We start from the raw sequence: 14,624 nt of genomic DNA on the forward strand, positions 1-14,624 counted from the left end.
CAAGGCTGAGTGGCCCTAAGTTATACCCGGCTATAGCTAAGGGTGTAACTAAATTGCACCTGGGGACAAAGGGAGGTTTTCAGTGGGATTTAGTTCCCCTGGGTGCCCCTGGCACTGGAAGGGGCTCCTGGTGCCTCCCAGACTGCTCTCACTCCGTTCTCTTCTTCCCAGATGTGGTCCCCGAGACACCGACCCGAGCCCCGCAGGTGGTCCTGCACCCCGTCAACTCCAACCCCATGTGAGTGCCTCCTCCTCCTCCCGGCTGCCTTCACCTTCCCCTCCCCAAGCAGCGCATCCTCTGCACCCCGCCTGCTCCAGGCACCCAGGGGTGCTCTCCTGGCTTTGCAGGACCGGTTTGGGGCTCAGGGGTGCCTTTTAGGCAGGTTGGAGTGGATGGTCGTGGTGAGCCCCCAGTGCTCCTGCTGCCCTAACCCAGCTCACAGCTCTGGCTTGTGTCTCGGGGAAGAGAATAGTTGAAAGGAGAGGGCAGGGGATTGATTTATAACCCTCAGGAAAAAAAATTACTTTCAGTCTGAGGCAAAACCGACAAGATGCCGAAGCCCAAACGATTGATCTTTTACTAAATTGTAAGCAGAAAGCCAGGGTCTTTGAGACAGTTTTAATAAAGGCGGTTCTTGCAGCCCCACCTGTAATATTTTAAAGTCCAATAAACTTTGCACTGAAATGAGTTTTGAAATGCGCTAATTGGTGTTAGGACTAGCTCTCCCTGGCAGGTTGGGTCCGAGCTGCGCTGCCGAATCCGGCATTCACCGCAGTCCCCCTGCCTGTGCTGCCCTGGCAGCATCCCACAGCCACGTTACAGTTCAGGGTTCCTTGCTGGTCCTTTTTATAAATGCCATTTTTGAAGGATTTTATAAGCCAGGAGTTTAACAGATAAGGTTTCGCTCCAGGCTGTGATGTGGTTTCTGTCTGGCTCGCCCACGCTCTCCAAACTGCATTGGCAACTGCCGGGGGGTCCGGCGGATCTCGCCTCTGGGGGAGGCCATGGGAGGGATGGGGACGGAGCCACCGTCCCTGCCAGTGGCTGGCGGCTGGGAAATCAATGGCAAAGTGGTGAAGTCAAAGCCTTTTATTTTTTTTTCCTTCCCTGTCTAAAGCAAGGTATCAGGCGTAGGGCTGGCAGGCTTTTGTGGGCAAATAGCTTTCAATATGCAAAATCTGTGATTCTCCTCTTGCTCGCCCCACTGAAAATAACCCATGAGAGCCGCTGACGTTACCCCAGGCTTGGCTGGGTTAAACAGCAGACTCTGCTTTGGATACTCGGGAGACAGGTATTCGTGCCTGGGTTAAAGATCAGGCAGGAGGAGACTGCTCCTCCTGCAAACCGCCCGTGCATCGTGATGGGCAGCAGAAGCCGTCTGCATCCACCCGGGTTTTCCATACTGCTTAAAGTATCAGGGTCGGCTCCTTTTATATATGCACCTGTGTCTCCCCTGGGATTTATAGCTCTTTAGGGGCAATTGAATGGGATAGGAAGCACAGGACCACCGCGTCCGAGTGGCTTGGGGAGTGTTATGCCTCTCCTGTGATCCAGTCTCTGGGAGAGGATGCTGTTATTTATGTTATTGATAATAATAATTGATAATACATTTTTATTATGCTCGAAACCACCTGAGCTGCTCCAGCTGATCTTCCCCATGGAATTTCCCTAATTCCCTGTTAGCTGTTGGGTGCAGTGAGATCCTGGTCGTGGACCTGGTGGTGGGAGGTGCTGTGTAAGCGGAGAAGAAAAAGAGGATTTCCTGGTCCGGGGAGCTGGGAAACACAACAAATTTGAGTGCTCTTACTGCAGGGAGGGTCTTTGAAACCTCCACTTCTCAAAAATAATTGAAAAATCCCATTTTCTTCTCTTCTGGCTGCTAATCAGCCGCGCTTGTTGCTTTGGCTGGTGTTCGTTGGGAAGGTAACTCTGATCTTAGAAACCACCTAAGAATGCCATGAAATGCCCCAAAACTGCCTCGATACGCTCAAAAGCTGCAAGGGTGTAAATCTGTCCCTTACCCTGGGTTAGCAGGGGTGATGCCTTCCGGGGCACGCAGCAATGGTGCATCCTCTGCACCGTGCGCTTTGGGTGACGGAGTGGAGGCTTGGTCGTGTGCTCCCACATCACCAAATCCATCCTGGAACTTCACACATCCAATATTAATTAATGCAATAATTAATATTGCTCATCCCTGCTGTCCTCACCCCTCCCATGTGAGCACCCAGGGCCACCCTTGGGGATGGAGGCAGCCAGGGCATGGGTGGGAAGGGGCTGCTCTCCCAAATCAGCAGCGAGCCTGGTACTTCTCCTCCCTGATCCCTTTTGTCCTGGTGCAGAGCGATGCTGCGGGAAGCAGGACTCGACGCCTGCGCGTGCTCCCCACCTAACTGTGATTTTACCTGGCAGTAACTCAGTAATTCTTTTAACAGCCTGGAAGGAAACCCATTGCTTCAAATTGAAGTGGAGCCCACCTCGGAGGTGAGATGGCTGGGCTCGCGCCTTTGCTTAATGGGCCTTTATTTTATATACATCTTGGGGCACATTTCACAGGAACCAGATAGGTTTAGCATCTGTGCAGTGAAATTGCTGATAATTGAATTAATGGCCAGGCCTGATCCTGCTCAGGCATCTGTGTCCCCACCCCATGAAGAGGGACCTTGATGGGCTTTGTGTCTGCCCTCAAGTTTATAATTTGATGAGCTTTTCTGAGGTGCATTAAAAATGTGGTGGAGGGGAAGGGGTGAAGGGTGAGGATGAGAATGCAGCTTTTAATGGGTGTTGTAAATCCTGTAGAAAGCATATACAGAGCGTCAATGGAAAAGGCAGACCTGTCCCAGGGGGCTGGGGGCTGCAGACCTGGGGGTGCTGGGTTGGGAGCAGTCGGTATCAGCAGAGCGCAGCTCGGCAGGGCTAGGATGAAACAGTTTTCAGACAAATGAATTAAGTGCCCCGGTGTGTCGCTCTCTTATATTTAACCCTGGGGTAAATAAATGCCTCCCTGCAAAATCTGGGTTTCTGCTGGCTTTGCATAAAACACAGCCGCCCGGTTGCCTTTGGAAGGTACCTGCCCGGTTTCTCTGGGTCTGAGTGAGCAGTAGATGCGTTAGTGTGGTTTTGTACACGTTATCTTCTTTGGCCACAGGTTTTTTTTCCTCTGTTTTATTGTGGTCACCTCCCTTTGCCCCCCCTGCAGAACGAGGAAGGCACTGAGGAGGCACAGGAGTCCGAGGATGACTTTGAAGAGATGAACCTCTCGCTCCTCTCCGCACGCAACTTCCCCCGCAAGGCCAGCCAGACCAGCATCTTCCTCCAGGAGTGGGACATCCCCTTCGAGCAGCTCGAGATTGGCGAGCTCATCGGCAAGGGCCGCTTCGGGCAGGTCTTTCATGGCCGCTGGCACGGGGAGGTGGCCATCCGCCTCATCGACATCGAGCGGGACAACGAGGACCAGCTGAAGGCCTTCAAGAGGGAGGTGATGGCGTACCGGCAGACCCGGCACGAGAACGTGGTGCTCTTCATGGGAGCTTGTATGAGCCCTCCCCACCTCGCCATCATCACCAGGTAAGCTCCGACTCCTCGTGCTCGGCTGGAATCATTTTTTCTTTCCAAAACACCTTCCTGCAGTCAGATGTTACTGGGAGGCAAAGTTGGCCATGCCTCCCTGCCCTAGCAAAGGGATGTTCTCCATCTGCTGCGATTTATGCTGTGAAGCAGATAGCAAACCCATTTAAGTGAGTCCAGGTAGATTCATCTCCTGTAGAAGTGGAGCTTGAGACAGGAATGGTTTGTTTTAACCAGGGACAGGAATGATTTGTTTTAACCAGGAGGATGTAACCTGGTGAGATTGGCGGCTTCTGTTCTGGGGTGGTTTTTTTCGCATGGTGCCCTGGTCAGGTCCCTGGATGGGTGATGGCGTCTGGACCCTGCTCGAGCGCTGCCACAGAGTGGAAAAGCCTCTAATTGCGTAAAGCAGCTGGCCACATGCAGACACCAGCTTTCATGAATAACTTGGTGCTGTGAAAACAGCTCGGGTGTCTGAAGGCTCAGCAGGATGCAAGTGTTAGGTGCAATGGTCTGTGAAATGGCCAGGAGGGCAGCAGAGGTGGGAAAACTGGGTGCCTGCAAGGAGAGCTGGTACTCCATGAGATCAGAGCCTGTCCGTGGGGGTCTCCTTGCTCCCGAGGATGTGGGAAACCTTACAAGATAAGTCACGGTCTCCTGGAGTATTTCCTCCCTTTCCCAAAGCTGTTGTCTCTCTTACACCCAAAATTGGGTATGGGACTAATAAGAGTGAGTTTGGGATGGGGCCAGGGGAGGGAGATTGGGGGCCTGAAGAGCTGCTGGCGGGGCGGCTTGTGATGCTTGGGGACATTGCAGCAAGGTGTGGGAATGAGACTGCTGGAGAGGGCTTCTTGCAGCTGGTTGGGAAGCAAGCTGGGATTTGGGGTCTCCCAAACCATCTCAAACACCTCCAGGGCTGCCTTGGTCTCAAGGAATTGCCATGTACCTGCCGTCACCCGCGCGCCTGGTGGGAAACACAGCACCAAGCATCCCGGCGTGCTCCTTGCATGGGCGGGCAATCACAAAATCCCCACTGGCCTTGAGGAAGGGAGGCTGCAGCTGCTCCCAGAGCGGCTGTCATCATGTGCAATACATTTATTTCTGAGTATTCAGTTATTTCCCTCACCTCTAGACCATGTATTCAGCCACGGGGCTTGATGTGGTGCTGCTTTGCATCCCACCACAGGTTACCTTCTCTCAGAGAAGTTTCCCCAAGGTGAGGTTGAATTTCCAGCCTCTTCCTGGCAGCGTTTCAAAAACCCTGGGCTGAAATGGCAATGCTTCCGACAGCCATTAGCAGTGAAATATTGCATCAGCCCTTCCTAATGTCCCCTTGAAAGCAGCACATCCCGGCCCCCCAGTCCCACCTGGGGTGGCTCTGCGGGTGTCGGAGTGGGGGCTTTGCTCTGCTCCCCTCCTTGCTCAACAGCAAAGGATTTCAACCCAAATTTGTGGCTCCTCATGCTGTTGTTTGCTCCCTGCTCTGGTGGGTTCATGGACTGCATTTGGCTCGGGAGTTGCATCCTTCACAGACAGGGTGACTCCAAACGGGGGCTGGGTCTCCCCAGCTGGGGACTGGAAAAAATATGCTTCTTATTTTGGATCAAAAAAGAGTCATCTGGGAAAATTCAGCAGCATTTCAGATCTCCATCTATTAGCTAGCTTCAGGCCAAAAGCTTTTTGAAAAGTGTGCAAACACACATATTGATCGATGTGTCAGAGACCCCATCCATGTGTTACACCAGGCAGCGTTGCCGCCTCTACCCAGAGAAAAACACAGCTTCTCCATCCCGCTCTGCTCCGCGATCCCTTTGCAGCCCCTATTTGCTCAGCTTTTCAATCCTATTCAATATCAAAACCTGGGCAATATATTCTTTTTTGTTTTTTTTAGCTACAAAGTGTTTTCTATTCTAATGCCTTTTTATATAAAACCATAAAGGTGCCAGTTTTGACAGTTTGACAAAATAAATATGTGCACTGCAGTAGCTTGATGCATTAATATGAGGTCTGTGAAGCGTGCTGCTCGCTTTGCTTTTCTTCCCAGCTGCACTTAGTCCCTTTTTTTAAGGTCAAAGTACAGCTTTATTGGATTGCCCTAAATATAACCTGTGCTCGCAACGTCTCCGAGCATTGCCTGCTCTTTGCCTACAACCGGCAACTCGCTTTTATCCGTATTCTTCGAAGGCTGAATCAACATTGTGATAGTTTTTCAATTGCATCTGGAAACCTGTTTGGTTTTCTCCTGTTGGGATTTCTGGGGTGTGACTGGATTGTGTCTGGTGCTGGTGGGGGGCTGGCCATGAGGATGCAGGAAAACCGAGTGGGATGCTGGAAGGGGGCTCAGAGCTCAGTTTCAGGGAATTTTTGGGAAGCCCAGGGCTGGATGAGTGCACATCCCTTAGCCCTGAGGTCGTTTACCGACACAATTTATTCCCCTTTGGGGCTCTGTTCTGCTGGTGCTTCCCCAGGAGGCATCTCTGGGGCTCTCAGGGCAAAGCATCCCTTCCATCTCCCAGGGTGACAGCGCAGGGATGCTCCCTTGCCCTTGTGCCTGCCGTCCTTGTCTGGTCTGTCCTTGGCTGAACATTTTTGGGGGCTTCTTGGGACATCTCTGATTGTCTCCTGTGGGGAAAAGCCTTCTCACCATGTGGATGTCTCCATCCCATGCATGTTTCCTTACCTGGCCCTGCTTCTTGGTCTTTCCTAAGGGCTGCTGCTTGGGTGTTGTAGGGAATGAGTCTAGGAAGAGGACAATGTGGTGTGAGCTGGACTGGGAATGGTCGAGGATACTGGGAATGGTCCAGGATGTGGCACTGGGGGAGGAGGGAGGCTGGTGACCCTGCGCAGGGGAGGGCATTGCTCTTCAAACAGGATTTTTCTGAAGGGACTCAAGTTCTCCCCGGGGGTTTGCCGGAGTAACTTTAAACCAGGCTTTGCTTGGAGGGGGCAAAACCAGTCCCAGCTGTCTGATGGGGCTAATTACAGATACAAATCCAGGATGTCCGAATTTCCTCGCCTGCTCCTCCCTGTGTGCATCCCCGGGGCCAAACTGGCTGTGTGCAGAAGAGGCCCCTTTTCTTCTGGGTGCCCAGAGGTGGTTGTTCGAGGATGTTTTTTCCACCAAGAAAAGAGCAATTTCTTGTAGCTGTTAAAGAAATCTCTATTTTCCTGTTGGCATGCTGGAAGCAGCTGCCCGTCCCTGGAAGGGGCTTTACCACGCCGTGCCGCCCGGCACTGCCGGAGGGGGGTTATTTATAGATGAGTTTATTTTTACTTTTTCACATCCCTACGTTTTCCTTCCTGCTTGCTTGTGATATTCAAGAATTGTCTCATTAGCAGCAAGAAATCTCCCCCTCCAAACACCATGGCCCACGGGCAAAAGCTGGGAGGGGAAACTGAGGGAGCAGCTTGCCAACAGCGTGATGCTTTGGGTTAATGCTCCAGTTTTCTCTGCATTAACCATTGGTCTGGCCAGATGATTGGGACCAATACTGCTTAATATCTTCATGAACGACATAGACAATGTATACCCTCAGTACATTTGCAGATGACACCAAGCTGAGTGGTGTGGTTGACACGCCTGAGGGACGGGATGCCATCCAGAGGGACCTGGACAAGCTTGAGAAGTGGGCCTCTGTGAACCTCATGAGGTTCAACAAGGCCAAGTGCAAGGTCCTGCACCTGGGTTGGGGCAACCCCCAGTATCAGTACAGGCTGGGGGTGAAGGGGTTGAGAGCAGCCCTTGCGGAGAAGGACTTGGGGGTACTGGTGGATGAAAAGCTGGACATGAGCCGGTGATGTGCGCTTGCAGCCCAGAAGGCCAACCATCTCCTGGGCTGCATCCAAAGCAGCATGGCCAGCAGGGCGAGGGGGGGATTCTCCCCCTCTACTCCGCTCTGGTGAGCCCCCACCTGCAGTACTGCGTCCAGCTCTGGGGTCCTCAGCATCTGAAAGACATGGACCTGTTGGAGCAGGTCCAGAGGAGGGCCACAAAAATGATCAGAGGGCTGGAACAGCTCTGCTAGGAGGACAGACTGAGAGAGCTGGGGTTGTTCAGCCTGGAGAAGAGAAGGCTGCGGGGAGACCTCATTGTGGCCTTTCGATACTTAAAGGGGGCTTATAAGAAAGATGGGGACAGACTTTTTAGCAGGGCCCGTTGCGATAGGGCAAGGGGTAACGGTTTTAAACTACAACAGCGTAGATTCAGACCAGCTATAAGGAAGAAATTTTTTCTACGATGAGGTGGTGAAACACTGGAAGGGGTTGCCCAGAGAGGTGGTAGATGCCCCATCCCTGGAAACATTCAAGGTCAGGTTGGCCGGGGCTCTGAGTAACCTGATCTGGTTGAAGATGTCTCTGCTCATGGCAGGGGGGTTGGACTAGGTGGCCTTTGAAGGTCCTTTCCAACCCAAACCATTCTATGAGTCTATGATTCTTGAGTTGTCTCTTAACGCAACCATCTGGGTCAGAAAAGAAAGGAAGAAATTCAGCATCTTTTGACAATGGGAGGCAGTGACTCCAAAGAGTGCTTCCATCAGAGCCGCTAATAGATTTTCTCTCGGGTAATGAGTGGTGGGGACAGTTAACATTCATCTTAATTAGTCTTGAGCAAAAGCGAATGTGAGCCTTGGTGCTTTGAGCGCTGCATAATGGATAGCACGAAACGGCATCAAAGTCCTCGGCCCGGTGGAAATGAAAGGACTGAAAAAATGTCACTTGTGCTGCATACAGGCAAATGACAAGTTGTTTTTGCCGGTGTTGAATGAGACAAAGCCAGGCCTGGGTAAGCTCACGTCAGCTCCTTGGGGCTCCTGGTCCCGGCCCCTGTCGGTGGCAGTGCGGGGAGGGGAGGTAAAGCCTCAGCCACCCAGGAGGTCCTTCAAAGGACAAAGTCTAACAGTTTTCTAATGCTTTTAAAATGGCTCCAGCCACCCACGAAGGTAATGGATTGCAGAAACTAGCAAGTTTTAGGATTCTGGGTGTTCCTTCTGGGGGGGGGTGTGGGAAAAAGGAATTTTAACACTTATTGATCCTTCCCAAGGCTCCTGGGTCTCATCGAGTCTTTAATGAAAGTGGGGGGATCAGCAGTGGGTGCAGCTTTCTGAGGGGGCACCGATGGCTCTTGTTGGCTGGGAATGTTGTGTGCAAGAAGGGAGCGAGGTTAGCAGGTCTGAAAGGCAGGAGAGAGGAGGTTTGAGCTCCTGCTGACTTGCGTGGGGGATTTGGTGCAGCTTTTCTAAGAAGATTACTTGGGTTTTAGTTAAAAGCTCAAACGTGGCACTAGGAGCCCATGCAAAGACCCTGGGATTTGCACCCTGAGATGCTTCTGGCTGGGTTTTGGCCCCTCTCTCATCGTGGTGCGACGCCAGAGCGACTCCAGATATACAGGGTGCAGCTGGGAGCCAACTCAATGGCTGCTGGCGATCCCACCCAGGGCTGTGTGGCCGTGATTTATGTCCCTGCCGTGATGCGCCAGGAAGACCAAGGAGAACATTGAAGAACATTAGGAATTAAGCTTGACCATGGCAGGACTATCTAAAGAGAATTAATTTGTCGAAGGTGCCTTTCAGCAGAGGAACTTGGAGTATTTCTGCCAGAGAGGGAGCTTCTCCCAAACCCTTCCCCGGAGCTGGTGGTTGGCGGGGGGAAGCTGAGTGCCGAGGACAGACATAAACCCAAGCCCTCTTCTTATGTGAGACACTGAAGATGAAAAGAGAGTTTGCTCTTTTTCCTCCATGGCAAAGCAAATGGCTTTAATAACAGGGAACACATTACCTGCCACGAACTAACTGGGAAGGTGTGAGGGCGAGGGATGGGAAGAATACGCGAGATGCTACAGCTGTATCTTACAGGATAACTTTCTTGCACCACATAGGCTAAACGCTGGGGTTTATTTTGATTTCATAATTTATATCTATGCTGGCTTTTGGCAATGTCTAATGCTTGGCTCTGCTGCCAGGAGGAACAAGCCCGGCTCCTCGCAGAGGATCCTCTCCCATCCCCTGACCCTGTTCCCTGTGGGTGCGGGGGAGCTCTGGACAAAGCTTGGCTTTAAATGCTCGGCTTTTCCAAGCCTCTCCCCATGCCAAACCTCCTGACATTTACAGTGTCCCGGCTCAGCTGCGAAGGATTTGGGGCTTGTAAATCTTAATGCTTAGGGAACTGGGGGCTGAGTGGATATTTAATGTGATTTGAAGGATGGGAGTAAATGGGGAAGGGTGTAAGCCATCATACTTAAGATAAAACAGATTGGGGCTGCTTGGTTTTCCTCCGTGGGGCCAGGACGGGCTGCACAAGCCTGTGTGTGCTGCTTGCAGCCAGCCTGTTGTTCTTTCCAGGGACCAATGTTGGCTGTTTGGGCTTTAATGTACAACAACTTGGCTTTTTCTCCTCACTGCAACCCAATGATCTCAAAATACATCCATCAGCCTTCTTTGCTGCCCTGGAGAGTTAAGTAGGAGCTCTAAATCCTGCTCAACAGGAGGGAAACTGAGGCACAGAGCTGCCACAGTGTTTTCCTCCATGGAAACATGCATGGCTGGAGCCACGCAGCCTGGAGCCGGGCATTTCCAAGATGCTTTTCAGGTCTGGCCCTTCTCTCCCCACTCGTGGGTGTATTTTGGGAGCAGAAGCCATGAGGTCCTGCCTCCCCTAACCCTCCCCACATTCAAGCACCCGCTTTGGGAGCCAAAGCATCACCTCCTGCCCTGCCTCTCGGTTGTTTTCCCTCCTCTTACTTTCTGCTGCGTTTCCCCTTTCCCAGCAGTTAAAGTAATGGAGCTCGTAGATCATATAATAAATAGGTATTGACTTCATGCCACGGGCTGGATCAGAATTGATTGACCTGTGGGAATACACTCCTTCGCAATCAATAAGAGGCCATCAGGCTGGATAAATCTTGATAACGACGGACAACAGGAAAGTCGATAAGTGTATTAATATATACGTTAAGCGAGTATATCACTTCCGCCTGGAGACAGCGTTGCTTTTGGCAGCTTGCAGAGCGAGATGAGTTGGGGAGGAGACCGAAATATCCCGAGCAAAGAGGGTGGCAGGGATGGGGAAAGGCAGTGGCTTGATCCTCTGCGAGGGTGTTTGATGTTGAAATAAGAGCTGGCTGCTTCGGTGCTGGCTGAGCTTCTCTTACCCATTGTAGCATCAAATCCCCGCCAGCGGCTGTTCGTTAGCGCAGCCTTAACGCGCTCCTCTGGCAGGGGATGCTCAAGGGGAAAGTTCTTCTTTGTATTTTAAAAGTGTTTCAAAATGCCGTAATATTTCTATTTTGGCCGTGACTTCTTGGGGAAAGTACTTAACGCAGCAGGACTCGGCGCTGAAGCGCTTTACTAGAGAGGAAGGGATTTAAGCGGGTGTTTAAGGGAAAGCCTGTGATTAAGTGCCCTGCTGAGAGATGGTCCCACCAAGTCTTTCTGCTGGTGCCAGCTCTTCCCTTCGCTATTGAGTGACATCTCAGCACGATTCCTTATTTCTTTCTAAGCATCCTCAGTGCTGGGTATCCTCTTTGGGGCCGGGGAAGGCTGTTTGCTGGGGCAGGTTGTGGGGGACCCATGTGCTGGCATCCTCCTGCCTAGCCAGGGAAATAGATCCCTCCTGTGACAGCATTATTAATTTTTTATTGAGAATAATTATTATTACTTTCCAAAGTGGAGTTGGGTTCTAGTGAAGCAGCCGTCTCGATCAAAAGACTTGCTTCTTCCCTCTCTTCAAAAGAAGTTTTTTTTTTTTAAAAATTTCTTTTCCTTCCTGAATTTCCAAATAGCAGGAGGATCACGGTGCAGAGAATATATTAGGCTCCCTCAAAGGCAAGGAGAGGTCAAAGCGCCTTCGCACGTCCCCGTACACCCAGCCAGCCCTCTCGGAACCGATTATGAGCGCACCCTTTCAAAAGGCAGCAAGTGCCACCTGAAGCATCAAGTATTTTCGGATGACTTGTTTGCAGCCAGGTCTTTAGATAAGCCACTGGGGCCCGTGGCTGCTTTACATTCACCTGTCTCTTAGCTCTTTTCCCTGCAGCTGTAGAATAGCTCATCTCCTCTGACACTGTCTCCTTCAAATAAAAATGCATGGAGTTTGCTTTTTCTAAATAACTTGTTTTTTTCCAAAGCTGCAATGGAGTTAGAGCTACTTTTCGGGGAGGCTGATCCCCCTCCTCCTCCTCCTCCAGCCCTTGCGGTTTGGCTGCGCTGGCTGTAGTTATCTCACGTGCCAGCTGCCGGGAGAAAAATTTTGCTTCCTAAGTAATATCCGTCAAAGGATGGCACTTCCATCGGGCGGAGATAGCGAGCGCGGGACGAGGGGATCATCATCTCTTCAGGGCTTTTCTATTTCCCCATGTGAATTTTGCTCTGCAGAGGCTCCTCCATGCAAAGCAGGAGCCGGGTTGCTGTGAGCTCCGAGCTGGGGACATGGGCCTTGCTGTGGCCAAAAACATTGCTCATGGCAGGTAATGAATTCCCTGCCTCCCCGTTGGGGTTGCTTTCGGAGACTTGTGTAAGGGTTCAATTCGGAGATGGAGTTTGCTGGGAAAAGTACTGGGATGCCCCTGGAGGGACCAGGCTCCAATGGATGTTGATGCTCGGCATCAGGTCTGTGGGCTCCCGGTCGAGCATTTCATGGCACTGTGCTGCTGTGAAGTTTTCGGCTGTTGCTTTCCTCCCTGGTCATGGTCCAGTGAGGATGGATCGTTTTTCTCGGTGCCCAGGGAGGAAGGAAACCAGATGTTGCTTTTGTTGAAAGCAATGGGAGCAGAGGGGAAGGTGGCTCCCTGCTTGCCAGCGAGCACAGCAAAGAGGAGGGAAATGAAATAAAAGTTGTAGTCCTGGGGCTGAAATGTTTCCGTGCTAAATCTCAGGGCGCTGGGTATGTGTGGCTCAGAGAAGAGCTGCTTCGCTTCACTGGGAGGTTTTGGGGGCGGTAAATCCCAGTGAAACCAGTCCTGAGCATCCCTCAGCGGGCCTGGGGGGACCTGGGGCCCCAATAGCACTGGATGCTGCTGGCATCCCAGTAGGGATAGCTGGCCTGGGTTAAAAAAGCCAAGCTTTTTTATCCGCCGCCCTCCCCAGCTTTTCATTGGGGGGGGGGGGAAAAGTATATATATAGGTGTGGAGTCTGACACATGCCAGCTTTCTCCTTAGACTGAGACCTAACAAACTCACTGCAGCTCATGTCGGCGTGACCCCGGTTGTCCCACCTGGCTGTCCCCACTGTCCTTGGGGTGGTGTTTAGATGCAGAAGGCTTGGGGAGCTCGAGCTGGATGATGCCACTGCTCTGCTTCGCTCACACCAGCGTAGCAGGGAGAGCGTGCGTCAAGGGTGCGATATTTCTTATTGATTTTGAGGAAAATAAAGCCTAGGGATAAAAATTAACCCAAACCTCTCCCTTTGCTGCTCTTCCAGCCTCGTTTAATTTTCCGTTTTGTGAAACACATTTGTGGCTGTCTAGTTTCAAAAGCACAATTGCCAGATGTCGGTAAAAGAGAAAAACAAGCCAATATATGGAAACATCTTGAAAACTTCCCAAATAACTCAGGCACGTGCAGGCGTGTGCAGTACTCGTTCCTCCCCTCCCTGCCGCGGCTAGTCCTGCTCAAATGAAATCAAATAAGTCCCAGCTCCCAGCTCAGCAGCTCTGGCTGCTGTGGCCGTATCTTTCTTAATCTTCCCTAAAGATTTCTTCTTTTCCATGAAATACGAAGAATCAGTAAACTGATGGGGAAAGTGGAAGCATCTGAGCACCCCCTCCTTTGCTCTGTCTTTCCTCAAGCACAGATGTAACCTGCTAGCAGAGGTATTTTTATATTAAAGTACTTATTATTAATTCCCACTCTCTCCTTCTGTGGCTCCCCTGGGTGTGTATAGTGCCGGCTGTCACCATGGTATCTGAGCTGGTTCCCCATAAATCAGTATACTAGCAAGTAATGAGTTTCCTGGGGTCTGGCATTTATCACTTTGGGGTGTTCAAATGATCCTATTTAATTTAATGGGCATTTGTGTGGATGGTTGGGCAGAGGGAAGGAAAGCACAAAACACCGGTAAGTAACGGCATCACGACCTGAGTGCAATCGCCGTAGCATCAGCTCTGAATTTATTCCTGCTCCTGAGCAGGAGCCAGGCTCAAGTCTTCAACCCTATAGAGGTGATGGCCATCAATATAGAGATGATGACCATCAATATTGCAAGGGGGGGGGGGAACCCCCAATGGGTGGGGGATGGATGAGGCTGTTTTCCCATTGAATGGCAAAAATATCAAGAGGCAGTGCTCCAGCTCTTCCTCACTCATCCCTCCCAAATTGTTCCTCTGCAAGTCGCTTTGGCTTTCCTCCCGTTGCTGATGTCTTCAGCCCACGCTGGTGAAATGCAGAGTGTTTATAAAGCAATTTGGGATTTGGCTTGCTTGGCTGAACACTTCAAAAACTCATTTTGAATAGAGAGTTGCATCTGCAGCGGGATGGGGCCGTGGGGCCGGGACTTTCAAAGGGGCTGGCAGGGAGAAGGCTGAGAGCTGAGGTTGTGCCGTGGGTTGAGGTGCGCTCCTGGATGCTGGGGACCCCGGGACGGACCTCTGCATCCCGCCGAGCTGCCCGTCCGGGCTGTCCCTGCTGCTCCTCAGCTCTGGCTGGGGTTTGGTCGCTGCAGGGCGCCGGGGCATGTGTCACCAACCTCCTTGCTCTGCTGACAGGTGGGATGGAGAAGTTTAGGAGGAGAAGACAAGTATTTGTTTATGAATATGTACTTCAGCGGTGAATAAGCTGGGATCTGTCTGAAGACGCAAATTGTCTGCCTTTGTTTCTGGTGTCAAGTGTAGGCGGTCTCTGGCCTTGTGATCTGCAGCATCGCTCGCTCGCTGCCGGCTGGGTACCTCAATGCCGCGGTTCAGTGTAGACCTCTTGAAGTGGAAAGGCAGAAGATGATGTGCATGCCCCGGGAGCTGCGCTTTGTGCCTGCCGCTCCTGCCCGAATGGGGAACGATTGACGGCAGATGAGGAATGAGAAGAAGCGAAATTGTTGAGCTCTGCCATGAAAAGGTTGTGCAGGTGGTGGT

At 51.6% G+C, this 14,624-nt stretch overlaps 1 protein-coding gene across 1 annotated transcript in view; it reads left to right on the plus strand.

Moving 5' to 3' along the window:
- Positions 1-14,624, plus strand: part of KSR2 (kinase suppressor of ras 2) — a gene marked incomplete at both ends in the record, with an annotated part of 82,348 nt that overhangs the window by 52,210 nt on the left and 15,514 nt on the right. The window contains 3 exons of the mRNA XM_082324723.1: positions 172-238; positions 2,434-2,482; positions 3,198-3,565. Coding sequence (XP_082180849.1) covers positions 172-238; positions 2,434-2,482; positions 3,198-3,565 — 484 coding nt within the window. The remainder of the gene's footprint in view (positions 1-171; positions 239-2,433; positions 2,483-3,197; positions 3,566-14,624) is intronic.

This window comes from Platalea leucorodia, assembly GCF_965183815.1.
Source record: "Platalea leucorodia genome assembly, chromosome: 12".
Classification (NCBI taxonomy): Eukaryota; Metazoa; Chordata; class Aves; order Pelecaniformes; family Threskiornithidae; genus Platalea; species Platalea leucorodia.